The following is a 17385-nucleotide window of genomic DNA, read 5'->3' as shown; positions in this document are numbered from 1 at the left end:
TTCCAAACCTGTAACAACAGCAGTAAGCACAGCACTGCAGCTTTCTGGTGTGGGATGACTCTGAAGCAGGTACAGAAAAGCCATGGATCAGTTTGGCACATCTGAGCACTTGCAGCCTTACGGTTAGCAGCGGGCTGTAAAGAGCAGAGTACGGCAGCTGCTAGCTACAGAGGCAGACTTGTATCCTAAATAAAGCTGAAGAGGAGTTCACCAGGGACATTAGTAATGCTGATGTGTGCTACAACCCCAAGGCAACACTGGGACAGTCCACCAGCAGGCATCCCCAACTATTTTATCTTCCCCTTCCTCCTTGTCATGGCTTCTTATTTTAAATTTTCATTTCTTTCATAGTTTTTGTGTGTTGCTCCTTTCCATGGAAACAGTACTGAGTGCCAAAAATACAATTCTTAGTTTCCTTCCAAGGCATTAATCTGGCAGGTTATTGCCTTATGAAGGTGAACAGCCCAGAACACAGCCTAGGTGTTTTGGCAGCAACCTGATGCTAAGTGCTTCATTATTTGTCCAGCTAGTTTACAGGAAAATAAATACAAAATCCCCAGGTGTTGCTTACAGTGGAGCCAGCGTTTTTCATTCTGTTTGTAAATACAACGCTCTGTTCAGCCCACACACCTATTTTATAGCCCTAATGAAAACTAGAGAGCAAAATTCATGCGTAATGGTGACCATGCCACCTTCCAATGCATCTCTGGGAAAGGCAGAGATTGACTTAGCAGGTATGATTCCACGCATGCAAAGGCAATATAGGAAGAAACATGTCAAGAATTTTAATTGTACTTGATTGGAAAAAACCCATAACAAAGAAAAACTAGATTGCCTACAGACCAGCACACAGCTGGAATGACTTTGGTCACCCACTCCGCTGCTAAGAGGCCTCTTTAGGGGCTTGGATTAGGAGAAGTGCCTTCAGCCAGGCACGGCAGGACAGGTTGGAGAGGGGCAGCTCCATGCCCATCGGCCCCAACAGCTCTTACAGCTCCGGGCTACGTCAGCATGGGTCACACAGCTCTGTCAACATTTTGGATCTCACTACTACTGCCTGATGCTGATGGATTTGTCACGGCGTGCCAACTGTTTTCCATCTTTACCAGCACGGAAAGATTTGGCAGTTTTGTATTTGCAGTTGGGCTATCTCAACAATAATCTATTTATCAGCTGTGCCTTCTACATGGTAAGAGACAGAAGCTGCTGACAGAGGAGGGACACAGCCAGAGGTATGCAGGCACCTTGACAACAGCTCCCTGCATATATTCCTCTTTATTTTTTTATCTAGAGCTCAGTTCCCTGCTAACTGCCCCAGTACTCTGGATACATCCTGAAAATGAAAAGACAGACAAAGAAACTCCTGCACACACAGTGCCTGTGTACTCCTCAGCCCCCAGCATCAGCCCCAGGGCAGCCGGCCATGCCGGGCTCACCTGAGGAGCCATTGCAATGGGAAGGGTGGCTCCAAATGAAATGTCTTTACCTAAAATGAACAGCCACGCTGACACCGCCACGCACTGTGGGTTTAATTATCCCAGAACACATGCAGACAAAATCCTCTCATCTGATAGGCACGGCCAGATCACTGACCTGGAAGCGACACGCCAGACTTTCCTCTGGCTTTCTGAGTAACGGTGACCCCTGACTTTTTATTAAGCCACACAATTGCATGCTGCACGCAAACACGTGAAAGAATGCCCAGAGAGGTATGTGGCTTGTGGCACCTGAAATCCCTTGCTGCTCGTTTACAAACCATAAAGAAAAGTTGACAAATTCCTAAAGCTTAGATTTTTATTTATTTATTTATTTTTCATGTCAGGGGCTTAAGGTTTGTGTGGATAACTCACCACCGGACTGATGCCAGACATTTTTCTGTGCATGTTATTATAGATGTGAACAATGGCCTGGATTTATCCAGGGATAAAGGCTAAAATTATTCTGTCTGTGCAGCGTTAATGAATAAATGCTATTTCTGAACTATCACAAAAATCCAAGTCACGAGTTTTAAAAAAGCTTACCATGATCATGTTTGAATTGTTATTTATAGACAGGAAAAAAATGTATTAGTTTAAATCATTTTCTGAAAAAGTCTTCTATCTCAAAGTCACTGTAAACTGTTCATAAGGCTTTCATCAGCAGTTAAACTCCTAAAACTCCCCAGTTGTATCCTATCAAAGGAATATACACCAAATGATATACAGCTTCTCTCTGCGTAAAATATTATAAACAACATAAAGTGAGAAAATGGTTATTACATGGATCAAGTTCAGCTGCCCCTAAGACAATCTTCAGGGAAAAAAAAAATATATATTTTCTAACTATGTTTTAGAACCCGTGTGTGTTTTTTTTTTCCAGCCTCATTTTAGTATAGCAGATTTCATTAGTGTGTGGCAAGATGGTTTGTCCATTTTTGGCCCAGAAATCCCTAGATTTAATTCTTAGAGCAGGAACGACGGTCAGGAGCTTTGCCGTAACTGTGTGGAATGGACATCACTATTCAGTCATCTCTTGCATACCCCATGGAAGGTGAAGGGTCCTGACACTGTCCTGAGCATGGGTGACGAGATGGGCCCTAATATTGAGGACAGGCTTATGGCCTCCAATTCTGGCTTTGTTTTTTGAGGGCAAAGGCTAATTATCTCACACAAGCTGTTTAGTCTTCTGCTTATCTGCAGTGTACTGGCCCTATCTTTTGTTTCCTTGGGAGGTTTCTCATCATCATCAAGGCTTTCAGTTCATTTCTTGAAAGTCTGTTTTCTGGAACATGAAAACTGGGCTTGCACCAGTTCAAAGGCCATCCCCTTTGGTTTTGGTTATTTCATATTGTGGTATAACTTCAAACTATTCAATGTATATTCGATGAATAACTTCACAATGAAATTCATACAGTAATTACTCTGTTAAGTGTAGGATTTAAATTCTAACACATTAACATAAAGAAACAAAATTCACAGTTGTCTATATGTCTATTACCTGGGAATGCTGCAAGTTGGGAAGATCAGACCTGCCACCTCAAAGTCCATTAGTTCCCTTTAACTTCCTTGCCTGCAATTAAGACCAGAGCTAGAATCTCAGAGGAGAGAGTCAAAACCTGAACATAAAGAGATCTTATCCTGATACCTACCATCTAGAAAATGAGCTCTCAAGCCTGAGCATCCCCAAAATGTGTAATTCTGAAAAGCAAGTTGTGACCTCTCCTCATTCATTCCCTCCCTAAGAGGGGGCGGGGGGTGTAAAACTCCGATCGATGGAATGGTTAACATTGGTGGCAATCTGGCAATCCAGTAGAGGTTCGCCAGTGGAGAGGCACAGCTGGTTATCTGGAGCAGATAACTTCAAAGCAGTCTCAGCAGTGACTGATGATGAAGTAACAGTGACAAGAAACATGCTTCATCGTTTTCTCACTGCCGCAACCTGAAGCCCTGGGCAGCCAAGCCACCAGCCAGTGCTCTTCTGGCAGCATCCCTGCACATCTGGAGCATCCATTGAGAAGAAGCAAACAGCCTCAGTCAGCTGGAAAGAGCGTTTTCCTCCACCTCCCTGACCCCCTGCAGTGAATTTGTCCTATACTCAAAAGCAAAAAAATGCTGGTGTGTATTTTCCTAGGATCTTGAGGCTGTCTGCATGCGTGCTGATTGTTATTTAATATGTTACTGTGTTGTGCTTAGCGTGTTTGGATTAATATAACCGGTTAGAGTTCAGTGGACTAAAGAGTTGCATGATAAATTCTCTGAAATCAGCTTATCTGAGGAGAAGGGACAGAAAGGTTCAGAAAAAGGGGAAGCAGTGCGTGCTGGCAGGATGGTGAGTATTCACTCTGCTTTTCAAAAGCTTCTTCCCCAAAACGAGTATTGCTTGAGAGTGCTTCCTGCCCTTCACAGATCTCTTCCTTCCTTGAACCAAACTACAGGCTCCAGCAACAAGGCAGCTAATAATAACTCCTCAGCTGAACTCGAGGAAAGCAGTTTGGTCAAGGCTTCGCGTGCCAGATGCTGACCAACACATGTTCCCAGCTGCCAGCAGTGACTCACCACAAGCCATGTTCTTTATGAACAAGTTGTGCTTTAGCCATCTCCCTCTTGGAACACATTTTGCTTCAAACAAGGCCTCCTGCTTACAAAAGATGGAGTCAAAGACACCTGAGTCATGGTCCTTCTACCCTGTCTCGTGTTAACAGCGTACACAGGGACTACTCTGGTCACAATATATTCATATAACTGCTGTGTGATGGCTCCTGAAACAAACAAAATAACTATTGCTGTTAGCACTGCTCGCTCCAGTGGCTGTATACAAAAAGTGCTGAGATTTCTACAGCACCATCCAGCAGACAGGACAGGCGTCCTTTCAAAATGACCTTCAATCAAGGGCTTGCATAACAAAGCGTGGTTCTTGTCTTGGGCTTCTCCAAACATAGAATCATAGAATCATGTAGGTGGGAAAAGATCTTCAAGATCATCACGTCCAACTGTCAACCTGACCCACCAAGTCCCATTACTAAGCCACATCCCTTAGTGCCATATGTAAAACCTCTCAATGGTATAAAAGGAATATTTCATCTCTACCAACATTAGTAATAGTATGTTTACCCTTTATCCTTGTTCTTTTATCCTTAATAATATCTTTAATTACCTGAATGTTCCCAGTATTACCTGCTATTACAAGTGAGGATGCAGGGCCAAGAAGGAACACCAGCTGGGACAGCAGGCAAAACGCTTCCTACTGGTCTCAAACTACTTGGCTGTATTTCAGGCCCAATAGTAACCTGCGGTGCTCCACCGGAAATGCCTTTCTGGCTGGTTAGCATATTTCCGGTTTCCAAAAGATGTGCACATCACCTTCCCAAATGGAGGAGCCAACGCTGCTGAAGGCATATGGCTCCTGCTCCCCCCAGATGTTGCTTGGAGGGTGGCTGGAGATGCAGCGATCACTGTAGAAATGGGAATGCACCAAAGCAGGCTTTCTAAAGGAGGGAAATAACCCTGTAGGTGGGCTGTGCCCTGTAGGTATCTCCACAAATGCTGGCATCCTCCTCCTGCCATCTGCCCTACCAAGAGCAACGGCACAAGCACTTCTGGAGAAGTGCGGATAAATCTGACCTACCTCTTGTGGGTATCATATTGTTACTCAGGGCAAAGGAAAAAAAAAACGGAGGAAAGCAAGTCAAGACCCAGAAACCCCATCAGGTCACAACAACTATTACACTTACTGTGAGCATAGTGGGACACCCACTCCTTGCTGAAACCTCTCGCAGTTCACTGCAAGAGCATGCTGACACGGGGCAGTTAGTTAGTGGGCAACATGGAGGGAAGCTGTTTTTATAGGTGCTAATGAACCCTAATATTTCTTATTCTCCTCAGCTGGAGGTGACAGAAATGAACAGATAATTTTTTTCCCCATTTCTCAAGATTTTTTTGCTGTTCCAGGACCTAATCCAGAAAAAAAAAAAAAAGACAAGAAACAAACTATGTGCAGCCGTATGGCAGGACTTTCCAAGCCACAGATGCTGGCTGACCTATCCAAAATAAAGCTCAACAGCGGGGAGTGGTGGAGTAGTTCAGGGGGTAGAAGAGGTCATGCGAATGTGATCCCCACCTCCCAGCCACTGCAACTCCTTATGCCACAAGTGTGCCTCCCCTTGCTCCTCTTGGGCTGGAGGGAATTGTTGACATTTTTCTTTTTTTCTTTTTAAATTCAGCCTGCTTTTCCTATCTGTTTGCCAAATGGGGTTGATGAAAGTGACTCCCGTTCCAGTCTCGAAGGATGCTGATCCTTGTTCAGAGACACATGGCCCTGCTTTCTTCACACAACAAGGCCATTTTCAGTGAAAAACCATTGAAAAAAAAAATCGATAGACATTGCTTTAAGATTTTATCTATTTGGAATTTTTAGCTTAAGGTGTAGTTTATAAAAGGTTATTATGCAGCATATTAAGTCCAACCTTTGGGTTCGTTCGAGGGTAAATACAGGCAAAAAAGTTCCCCTACATCAACAGAGGCACAACAAAGAACTTGCTCAATCCTTGAACACCACATGGGAGAGTTTAACCAGGTTTTGGCTAAAGTAAACACACCTAGATCATCACACCCTCCAGATCAGGAGCAGATAAAGCTGTGGTAAGGGATTCTTGTTACCAGGACTGTTTTTTGATATCAGAATGCATTCATACTGTATGCTTTTTTTTTTGTTTGAGATCAGCACACAGAATAGTTCTTGGCTCAGCTGTCATGATGAATTTGGCGAGCCTAGAGAAGGTCCCATACAACTGCTCTGGAGATACCTACACACCATGCTGTGCATCGGTCTGGGGCCTAAGGAAGGCACAGATGATGTTTCAGAGGCTCGGACTCTTTTTTTACAGCCAGCACACTTCTGTGTTGAAGTGTGGACATGGTTTTCATAACACTGCTTCATGCAATGATCCAATAATTAACCAGTTCGTTTCTCATCACACATGCTGCTGGCAGACATCAGACTGAATGGGATGATGGGCCTGTACCTATATGTTTGCATGCTGCCACTAAGGGAGATTTTAATAGCAGTTGCTTCACTTAACATAAGCACTCAGCAATAGTGAGCCGAAAGACCTGCTGTCACTTACCAAACCTCTTGTAGCCAAAGGACTGCACCTCCTCCTCTTCTGCAAAATCGTCTGGAGAAAGAAAGAAAGACACAGCACCAGGTTACTACTACCACTGGAAAAAGATGGGAAGATTTTGTTACAGATGCACTAGCTTTGCCCAGAGAGGTGAGATCCCATAAATGGTGGGACATAGAACTGACAAATTCAAACAGATGATAAATATAAGAACTGTTTCAGTCCTTTTGTTCTCACCTTCACCAGCTACCAAGCTGCAAAATGCTAATAATCACAAATGTATTTTGTCTGAAGCTCGATTTCTCTCCACTTCCTTCCAGCAGCAATTACACAAAAGAAAAAGCTGGCATCAGCAGAAGAAACACACTCACTTCTTTTTTTTTTTAAAGGATATGTTTGTGTTTGTGCATTCAGCCGCCTCCTGCTAACCTGACCCTTCCTTCTGCTGAGGCAGAGGGAAGCAAGAGCCCTGCCTGCTCCCAGAACCAGGTTTTACCCAAGCCCAGGTTGCCCTCAGATTCCTGATTTCTAGGAGGAAGAGAAAGAGACATATTCCGCTTCCTGCACACACCATTTCATGTAGTGGGGAAGCCTCCAGGGCCCTCTTAAATCAGCACCTAGGGCATCACTTCTCAGGGGGTGCCAGCCTGCCTCCACACTGTGGAAAATGCCAGGGGCTGACAGCAATCCCTGCTCTTCGAAATCCATCTGCTCCCATGCTTTCACTTGCATTGCAGTCTTGGAAGGATAGACTCAAAGGTAAAGAAAAGATACGGTCCTCATCCAGGCTCAGCAAAGTCTAAATTGCTTGGGTGTACGACCAGGAACAAATCTGACCTGCGCCTACTTCTGACATGTTGAAGTCTGAAGAAGACATTGCCTGATGTAGCTAAGAAGTCCCTGAAATGTGTCATTTTGCAGAACTTCACCCTTTGCTCAGATAGCACTTTTGACAAAACAGCTCAAAACTTGTCTTCTTCACCAGAAATTATACATTTCACTCACTGTCAGAGGTGTTCTTGTCTATCTTCAGCTGGACCCCCATTTCAGACGTACATTTAGGAAATGGAAGAACCAGTGGAAGCTCCTTAGGCAAAACAAACAAATCCTGATTTCGAAGGCAGCAAGAAATCCAAAAAAATCCAGCACCTCACAATCATACCAAATCTTATCTGAAGACAAGGTCACCTGACAAAACATGACAAACCTTGATAAACTAAGCAACCATCAACAGCCAACAAGCAAGCCTCTCATCCCAACAGTGAATTACTCTGTAAAAACCTTCCCCTCTTGCACAAAAGATAAAAGCTGCACAAAAAAAGATAACAGCACCAGAGCCCTCAGCTTCCTGCCTTCCCTTGCTAACACAATCACCTCCCGTTTCTCTGGAGGGCAACGTGGCTTATCTGATCCATATCTGACTTATGCAGCCAGGCTGTGCTTAGATCCTGTGGCTGCACCCCACACCACATCTCCAAGAATTTCCTCCTGGGCCATCATCAAGTGCCTTCACCCCAAGCGCCTGTGACTTCTGATTTTAAAGACAGTATCAGAGATCAGAGCAGAAGAAATACATGAGTTTTGAGCACCTGTGGCTGATATTAAAAAACAAAACAAAAAAAAAACAACAAAAAAAAAACTTTTTTACATCAGTGCTGCCCATACAGTTGCATGGGGCTGCAGCTGCTGTAAGAGAGTTTTGTTTGACATAGCAAAAGTCATAAGTTTGAAATATTTTACTTGAGTTTAAATTCAACTTTTCTTGGTTCTGAAGAGGATTGGAAGGAATGCAACATTTCTGCTACATAGATACAAATTTATATACAGGCAAGGAATATCTCCCTGGGTGAAAAATCTGAAGGGCATACTCCTCCTTGAAGCAGATAATAAAGCAGTATCCGTTTTCATGTCCCAGGTAGAATTTACTCCTTAGGGTTGGAAAGACCAGCCATAGTTTAGGTATAGGCTGGCCTACAGAGCTGCGAGCTGAAAGAGAGAGAATCTAGAACAGAATGAAGGTTCATTAAAAAAAAAGTGAACTTTGGGTGAAGCAGAAATGCACATGAGCAGCCAACTGTATTTAACCGCACAGGAGAAGGACCACTGGAGACCTCCTGTTCCGTCAGGTTTACAAGAGCCTCCTTGGAGGCCTACAACAGATTGTCACATGGAGTTTACAGCACACTGCTGAAAATAAGTGGCTTTCTGTAGCTGAGTTGGAGTACCTCAAATATTGTAGGTAGTCAGCACAAAGCAAGAGCTCTGATCCCCTCTAAAAAAGGCTTTGAGATATTTTGGCAAGATCCATGCTACACTGAGTGCAAATGCCAAATACTGCTTGCCTTCCAGTTATAAATTATTACTGCAACACCTCTAATAAATACAGTTGTAGAGTTAAATAAGTTACAGTACAATGCTTCAAGGGAGTGGAAATTATAAGAAGGCAGTTCAACTGGGGATTAACACAGTGAACAGAGGGAATTCATTTAATCTAAAACAAATTGGACTCTCATTTGATTAATTTGCTAGAGGCGAAGCAAAAATCTGTTGACTAGAACTGTGTAATTTCTGGTTCTTGTTCTTAAATCTTAAATAAATTAATCACGGGCCACTTCTGAGTCAGCACTGAGGTCAAGTAAGAGAGAGCTGGCCTGGAGCCAAAAAGGATGCTAAATCTGCCCTGGGACTACCCAGGTCCTATAACCACTGCACTGCTCACTCCCTTCTGGAGCAGCACAGGATCTGAGAAGTCTTTGGTGCAGTGTGATTTTAGGGAAATTGTTTCCATTTTATCCCTTTCCTTTAACGGGTGCCTTTTTGGCATATGGGAGGTGTTTTGCAAAGCTGCTAATGTACGTGTCCAGCTGTCACTTTCTAACAGTACACCCTGCTCAGCCATTTCAATATAATTAACTTACAGAATCATAGAATAATTTAGGTTGGAAAAGACCTCCAAGATCATCTGGTCCAACCATCCCCCTACCACCAATGTCACCCACTAAACCATGTCCCTAAGCACCACATCCAGCCTCTCCTTAAACACCCCCCCAGGGATGGTGACTCCCCCACCTCCCTGGGCAACCCGTTCCAATGCCTGACTCCCCTTTCTGAGGAGAAATTTCTCCTAAATTACAACCGAAACCTCCCCTGACACAACTTGAGGCCATTCCCTCTAGTTCTATCACTGGTTACCTGTGAGAAGAGGCTGACCCCCAGCTCCCCACAGCTTCCTTTCAGGTAGTCGTAGAGAGCAATAAGGTCTGCCCTAAGCCTCCTCTTCTCCAGACTAAACACCCCCAGTTCCCTCAGCCGCTCCCCACAGGACTTGTGTTCCAGGCCCTTCACCAGCTTCGTAGCCCTTCTCTGGACACATTTCAGGGCCTCGATGTCCTTCTTGTAGTGAGGGGCCCAAAGCTGAACACAGCACTTAAGGTGCGGCCTCACCAAAGCAGAGTACAGGGGAACAATCACCTCTCTGCTCCTGCTGGCTGCACTATTCCTGATACAAGCCAGGACGCTGTTGGCCTTCTTGGCCACCTGGGCACACTGCTGGCTCATTTTCATGTGAGCATCGACCAACACCCCAGATCCTTTTCCTCTGCACAGCTTTCGAGCCACTCTGCCCCAAGCCTGTAGCACTGCATGGGGTTGTTGTGGCCAAAGTGCAGGACCCAGCACTTGGCCATGTTGAACCTCAGTAGACCTCAGAACTATAGAGATGCTGGGTTGTGTGCTGGCTACAGACACACAGCATTCAACTATTCCTACAACTTTTCTGTGTGGTAAACACGGGTTAAAAAAGGAACCTTTGTTTAAAGTCTAACTAAGGAAAGACACAAATGTTCCATACTAAATTTCAAAATCCATGGAAATATATTTCAGGAGAGAAGGAGGCATCCGGGCTGAAAATTGTTGTGCCAAGTTTCACCTCAGATTTTAGAAGCTAATTTATAACCCCCTGAAAACTGGATTTACAGCGCATTACAACTTACCCCTAAGTACCATGCTGGGAACACGGGACTATGAGACTAATTTGCAGCAACAATGACATCCAGTATAAGAGTTTCCTTTAAAATAAATCTCTCTATAATGTGCGTTCTCAAAGAGCTTTAATCGTTAGGGTGCTGCATTTCCTAGCAGCTTAATGGGAGCTGTATAGTTATATAGCAGTGCAACTCTGTAAAATTCATTATAATGTTATCAAGAAGCCTTTTTTTTTCTTTTCCATTATGGTATTCCTCTCTTTATCCCATAAACCAGCATCAACGCAGAATGCTGCTCATATGGGTGCAAAAAGGGTGGCCGGAGGGACTGCCTGCAGTGTCCTGAAGCTGTTTCTTCCCACCTTCTCCGTCTCATCCCTCTCACTGGGCTTGTCCACTTGTGAGGTTTCTGTAATATTAACATGTGTTCAGACAGAAGAGCACAGTGAGCACCAATATCTTTCTCATATCACATTTCAAAAGCTTTTTGAGCAGCGACCAGATTTATATGCATTTCTGGTCACTATTAACGGAGCCTACATTCAAAGTGCTGACCTAGAGGTGAAACTGAGCCAGCAGAAGCACGGCAAGCAGCTGCAGCCTTCAGATGTTGATGACTTCATCAGTCTAATTGGTTTGCACTGGTTTTCATAGCTTTTACTCTGGACAGTCTCCTACTTGTGCTAACGGGCTGTAACCTCTCTGTCTTCACAGATGCTTCACTTCACTTGTCTTCTTCTTGTGATTTTCTCCATTCCCTTTTCCTTATGGATGCTTTTCATATTCAAGTCTTTCCCTTCCATTTTGACAAGCTCTCCCGCATAAAAACCCAACCCACGTTGAAAACCCTTCCCTACTGATGCAGTCCCGCGCCGACATGTTGCCATGGCTGGCTCTGAGCTCAGCACCACTCTTTTCCATCCAGTGCTTTGCCTCCTCTCTGAGAGAGCTCCTTTGGACGGGGGTTATATATATTCTGCATCTGCAGAGCAGCCGGCTCCAGCGGGTCTTTGGAGAAGCTGAGGCAGAGGTTCAGCTGAGGCAGCCCTGGAAAAGAGCCCACCTCCACGCATCCCCAAGCATCCTTTGGGATGTCACTTCAGCCTGGATCCTGGCAACGAGACTGAGGCTTTTCCCCACCCCTGTCCTTCAGATCTGGGAACTGGTCCGCTGTCTGTACCGCAATAAAGCAAGAGGCAAGGTCGCAGATCACAGACCCTCTCTTGAGATTTACAACCCAAGACTAGGATTGCATCTCTCATCACCTACCACATGCATAAAACAAACAAAAAAAACAGTCATGGCAAGTGGGTGCATTTCAGTGTTATGGTCTTGGTGTACACCCCAAATCCTACGCCCAAGAAATGTGAGAGCTCACAGTAAGAATGCAAAAAAAAAAAAAGTGAGAGACAGAAGATTAAGAGACTCAGAGGTATAAGAACCATGACTCTAGTTTTGCTTTTTAGGCACAAAATGAAGAGAATAAATAGTTTTTTTTTTTTCTTGAACAAAACTTGTTAGCCCATGAATGCTACAGAGCAACGCTGCACTGCTGGGGCCAGGACCAGCTGCACGGTGCAGAGGGCTGACCTTAGAAGTTAAAGGTTTAAATCATATCATATTTCAGTGTAATGATTTAAGGGCAAACAGATCTGTTCTCATTAGTGCGCTGAAAACTCTTGCCTCCCTGTCTGCATGTTGGAGGAGGCAATTAACAAGAGCATTAAAAGAGCATATGCATTCCTGAACAACATACTTCTATATTGCCTCCCATAAGTCATCCACTTTGTTTCCTAGCGACGTCCCAGTCTTCACCTCAAATTTATGCACCAAAAGGGATTGCAATTTTAGGTGGAAGCAGTCAAACTCCAAAGATAATTCATCTTACACTGAACCCTCGCTCGCACAGACCACACTCAGATTATTAGGAGGATCATGTTCACTTTCAGTGCCCGCTAAAAAGCGCCTTTATTTTGCTTCCAGTGGGGGAAATCTCTGTTTTGATATGAGAGAACCTCAGGATAAGGAGTGTTTTGTGAATCTGAAGATAACTGGGCACACATCTTTCGCAGTGCTGAATTGCCTTCATCCTTGACATTTCTTCCAGCTCTCTTTCTTTCTTTCACTCTGTTTTTGCTCTGCAAGCCCTGTATGACCGTCCAAGACTGTTTCCCTCCCTACCTGCTAGCCAAGCCAGCAAAGGTGTTTGAACCTATGAAAACAATGGCCTTTGAGTATGGATGTAAACCAAGCGTAAAGCGGCCGTGACAAAAAGGGCTCTATTCAGCTCTCAGCTGTAGCGAAACCAGCCTAGAATAAATTCCTCTTCTCCAAAGCAGCAGAAGAAAGAGCCACAAGAGATTTTAAACAACTGCCTTCCTCATGCAGATCGACTCCCCAGTGCTATTCTTGCTCCTACGTGTCTGGGAAAGTAGAGTATTGAAAGCTAAGATGCACAGTTACAACTTCTTACCAAAAATAACCCCGTACTGAATAACTTATATGCTAATTCTGCTTAAGAGCCATTACTGTTGTACAGTCATATTTCTACTTGTGCAGTAACAGATTTCCCTTGTAGTTTCACAGCTTCTAAAACTCTGCTTTCTTCCATCTATGTGGCTAAGGAGAATATCCTTTGACACATGCATGCCTGATCATCTTTCTCATACACATATTTAAAATCCTCTATTGCTACCAGCCAATTCAGGATACACTGGCTGTATGGTAGTGTTGCTCAGGATTTGTTCTGCATTGTATCACACATTTATTATAACTGCTCATGCCTTTGAACTTCTGTAGTAGGGTCCTGTGACATGTCCAACACACACCACTCAGAGCTTTTGCATATGTTTCATGTTTATGTCACTATATTCATATAAACTCTGTTATAACTGGAGTAAGTAAAGGTTACTGGATCACTCCACTTCTAATCCTTGTTTTTCAGATGCCTTCTGGCTTCTGCAAAATGCTCTGGACTGGATTTTTTGAAATTTGCAGTTTGCTGTTTCTATCCAGGGAAGACCTATTTGCAGACAGCCATTTGTTCGATTACGTGCACAAGAAGATTAGAGAGGGAGAGAGACACATTTCTCCAGCATTCGAAAATTAGCTTTATTCTTTAAAAACAGCAGTGGCATCAAAATGGTTCGAAAGACAAAATGTGTCAAGAAGGCAGACATCATATAAAGAGATTATTTACTTCAAGACTTTTCAAGGCAGTCAAGAGAGAACAGGAGAATTTTGCATGCACATTCAAGTGTTGAAAGCAGAGGTTTCACCTCTAGATTATATCCAGGCTCTAGGTTAAAACACAGAGGGGGTGGTTTTAGTACTCTGGGCTGATCTCCTATTAATTGCCCGGTAAAGTGTACGCTGTGTAAGGCAAACAGGTATACAGGACCAGCTTTGGTCCGCTGAAAACTCTCTGGACGAAGCAGATATGGCTGCCTTCGAGGCATCCACGCTAAGAAAACTGGGCGGTGTGACCACTTCTGAGGCTTTACTGATTGCAGCGGCATACAACCAAGGACAAACCTCCCCAGTCATTTCACTCCATACATTTTTATTTTTATTTTTTAAACGAGACAAACTGCACAGGACAGGGTATTCGGTCAGACTCTTGTTCCCAAGTATAACACAGATGACTTCTCCTCTGCCACGAGCATCGCTCTACAAGCAGTACAGCAAGGTGCCTGCTCGGGCAGAGAGGAAGAGGTCGGAGGAGGATAAGTGGAAAGAAGCAGCTGGGCTGCCTTAGCCACGTACCGCAGAGCACTGCTGCCACCCCGGAGCAAGAGTCCCAAAGAACCACCTTGACTGTGTCATCAGTAGTCTGTCATTGCCCAAACAAAATCCACATTTCAAATGGCAAAACCACAGCAGCCACGCCTGCACTGAGTACAGATCCGGTTTACAATAAAAATTACAAAATATACCACGGATATATAGAAAGAACAACACGTTTCCCTGCCTTAAATCAGGCCCAGTGTTATTGAACATGTGGTGCTGTTTGACTATGAGGAAGCTGTTTTCATTTGTTTCCTAGGCGACAAATACTGCTTTGTACCCCAATACACAACTAAAACTTAGAAGAAAACTTATCATTTGATAAAGACACACCTGACCCTAAAGCAGCTGAATCCCTTTATAAAGTACATAAATTATTATTAAAATGTATCACAAAGTTTGTGAGCTCAGTGTAGTTTGCTGGAAGTAAAACTGCAAGAGTATTAAGCATAAACCTCAATTTATTCTACTGATTTAAAACATAACACTTTACAAATCCCAGCAATGGAAAATATAATTTATTCCTTACAGATACTTAGTGATGTAATGATTTAGATATTCCTCTGTTATCCAGAGAGGGTAGATACATAGGCAGCTGCAATCAACAGATCATCTTGTTACTGAGAAAAATGTGTAGCTACACTGACTTCTAAGGTCCTACAATTATCACCACCATCAAGTTTAAAGAGAAAATGTGCAAAAAAATAAATATGCACTCAGAAAATGAAAACACAGAGTCAAAATTTGCTTTGGCTCTATAGCTTCCGTAACACCGGCAATGGCACTTGACCGGATGATTTGTCTGAAGGCTTTCATTTCTCTGGTTATTAGCACAGTCATGTTCTTTTTTACATGTTTTATTACTGACTTCTGTAATTCTGCAGGGGGAAAGAAGTAAGATGGCTGTGATCGCTCTCAGGGAAGCCGACTGGCAAAGGCTAGCAAGCAGAATGAAGCATCTCCCTCTCGCTAGGGCGCGGGCGTCAGCACGTGCTCACAGCAGGGGTGACATCGCCCCTCCAAACACCACTTCTCCACTTCGCAAAGAAGAGCACCGGAGGCAGAGCAGAAGGAGACAGAAGTCATATTGTGCCAGACCACATCCCACACACGCTTACAACTACAGCAAAACACTTGCTGGTTTCAGTGGATTCAAACCCTGGTCCCAGGTGCCACGCATCACAGCACGTGGCTACACAAAAACATTACTGCTGTCCTCTGCCCTTTGCCTCCCCCCACACAACCAGCAGGGTCTCAGCCCCAGCAAAAACGGAAAGTAAGGCTTTCAGTGATAACACCCGTGGTCTTGTATCCCTAGATTCCCATTGTTTTGGTTTGTTCCTGCCATTACACTTAGGCTGATAATGACAAGCCGATGACAAAACTTTTGGCACGAGTGCCCTTATAAATAAAGAACGTTATAAATACATTATTTTTAATGTGTTGTGGGGTCCTGCAGAGAGATTGTGTCACAGGGCCAGAAGTAACTTAAATGGGGGGGGGGGCTTGCAAAAGCAAAAAACCCCGAAACAGCTCCCCCCCCAATAAATAAATAAATAAAAGGCTTCTCCTCCCTTTGGGCAGCTTCTCTGGCAAGTGAATAAATAATCACATCATTTGGTGTCCCAGGCTCTGGAAACTCAGCGTAACTATCATGATGTTTACTGGCCTCCTGGCATCTGGAACCAACCTCTGCAATCCAAGCACAGGCACACTGGTGCCCAAAAGCAATTTTCTTGTGTGTGTGTTGTGTTTTTTCCCTTCCACCCTTCCAGTTTATTTTTGTCTCCGAAGCAAAACGAGACCCAACCCTCCCAAACTCCCCAGTACTTCCTAAACTTTCCATAACGTCCTTTGATGTTCTCGTTGTAGCTATCGCCCGGCGTGTAAGGGCTCTCTGCCTTTTGCTGTAAGGCTATCAATTTTCATAAACAGAAGGCTTTCTTGCAACCCCCGATATATCTTTACTGGGCTACGGCGTAGCAATTTGCCATGTTTATTATCTACTACACCTCAGTCACAACTTTTTAGGATGGGGTCAGCCGGCAGCAGCGGCACGCTTCACCCATTTAAAAGGAGAAGGGGGGGGAGAGGATGAGGGAAATAGGAAAAGAAACGAAGTTTCAGCTTTAGCAGATGCAGAGCGAAGCCCAAATATTTTCCAGTCGGTGGACGTCGAGGAGAAATATGCCAAATACATTTCACGAGCCAGTTTAAGCCTCCGCTGGCACCTAATCACTGCCAGATGTTCAGCAGCGACACCGCGAACATCGCGCAACGCCGGCAAAAAAATAATAAAAATTTAATAATAATAGATAGAAGTAAAGAAATAAAAGAGGGAGAAATTAAACTCCTCGGCTCGCCGCGGATGGGGAAGGGGGGAAATAAAAGGAGGGCGGCGGGGGGGACACCGGGACGCCCCGCTCCGGGTGAGGGGCCGGGGGCTGCCCGGTGCCGGTGCCCGGTGCCCAGCGCCCGGTGCTCGGTGCCCGGTGCTCGGTTCCCGGTTCCCGGTGCCCGGTGTGGTGCCGGCGGCGGAGCGCTCCCCCCGCTGCCGTCCCTACCTTTACCTTTCATCTTGGCGCCGGGGCGGCTCGCATAGGACGGACGGGGCGCGGCGGGGGGTGGCTGCCTACAGCCGGGCCATGCCGGGGGCCGGGCGCGCCCTCGCCGCCGGCCGTGCCGCTGCTCATACACGCCCGGCCGCTGCCGCTGCCGCTGCCCCTGCCCCTGCCGCCCGCCGTGGCTCCTCGGCCGCCGGCGGCACCGCGATCTCGCCGCCAGCCCCGAGCGGCCCGGCCCGGCCCCGCCGAGCCGCGGCCCGGCCCCGCCTCCCGCCCTCCGCCCCGGGGAGAAGGGGCCGCGGCCGGGGCCGTGCTGGGCCTGAGGCGGGGCAGTGCTGGGCCTGAGCGGGGGGCTCGCTGGTCGCCCGCCGGTCACTGGGTGTCTCTGGTGTCACCCGGTGTCACCTCGTGTCAGTTGGTGTCACCCGGTGTCACCTCGTGTCACAGGTCCCTC

At 45.4% G+C, this 17385-nt stretch overlaps 1 protein-coding gene across 3 annotated transcripts in view; it reads right to left on the bottom strand.

Moving 5' to 3' along the window:
• COLEC12 (collectin subfamily member 12) overlaps window positions 1-17062 on the bottom strand; it is a 95099-nt gene extending 78037 nt beyond the window's left edge. Inside the window, exons 1-2 of one of the 3 annotated variants that reach the window (XM_035564054.2) lie at window positions 16938-17062; window positions 6602-6652 (exon numbers count right to left, since the gene is read on the bottom strand). In XM_035564054.2, the coding sequence (XP_035419947.1) occupies window positions 6602-6652; window positions 16938-16944 (58 nt within the window). In that variant the 5' untranslated portion in view covers window positions 16945-17062. Of the gene's footprint in view, window positions 1-6601; window positions 6653-16931 lie in introns of all 3 variants that reach the window. The other 2 variants (XM_050708810.1, XM_035564053.2) reach the window with 2 other exon arrangements.
• Window positions 17063-17385: the final 323 nt, after the last annotated feature.

Source organism: Cygnus atratus, chromosome 2 (assembly GCF_013377495.2).
Source record: "Cygnus atratus isolate AKBS03 ecotype Queensland, Australia chromosome 2, CAtr_DNAZoo_HiC_assembly, whole genome shotgun sequence".
Lineage (NCBI taxonomy): Eukaryota > Metazoa > Chordata > Aves > Anseriformes > Anatidae > Cygnus > Cygnus atratus.
This window is presented reverse-complemented; position numbering and strand designations above follow the sequence as displayed.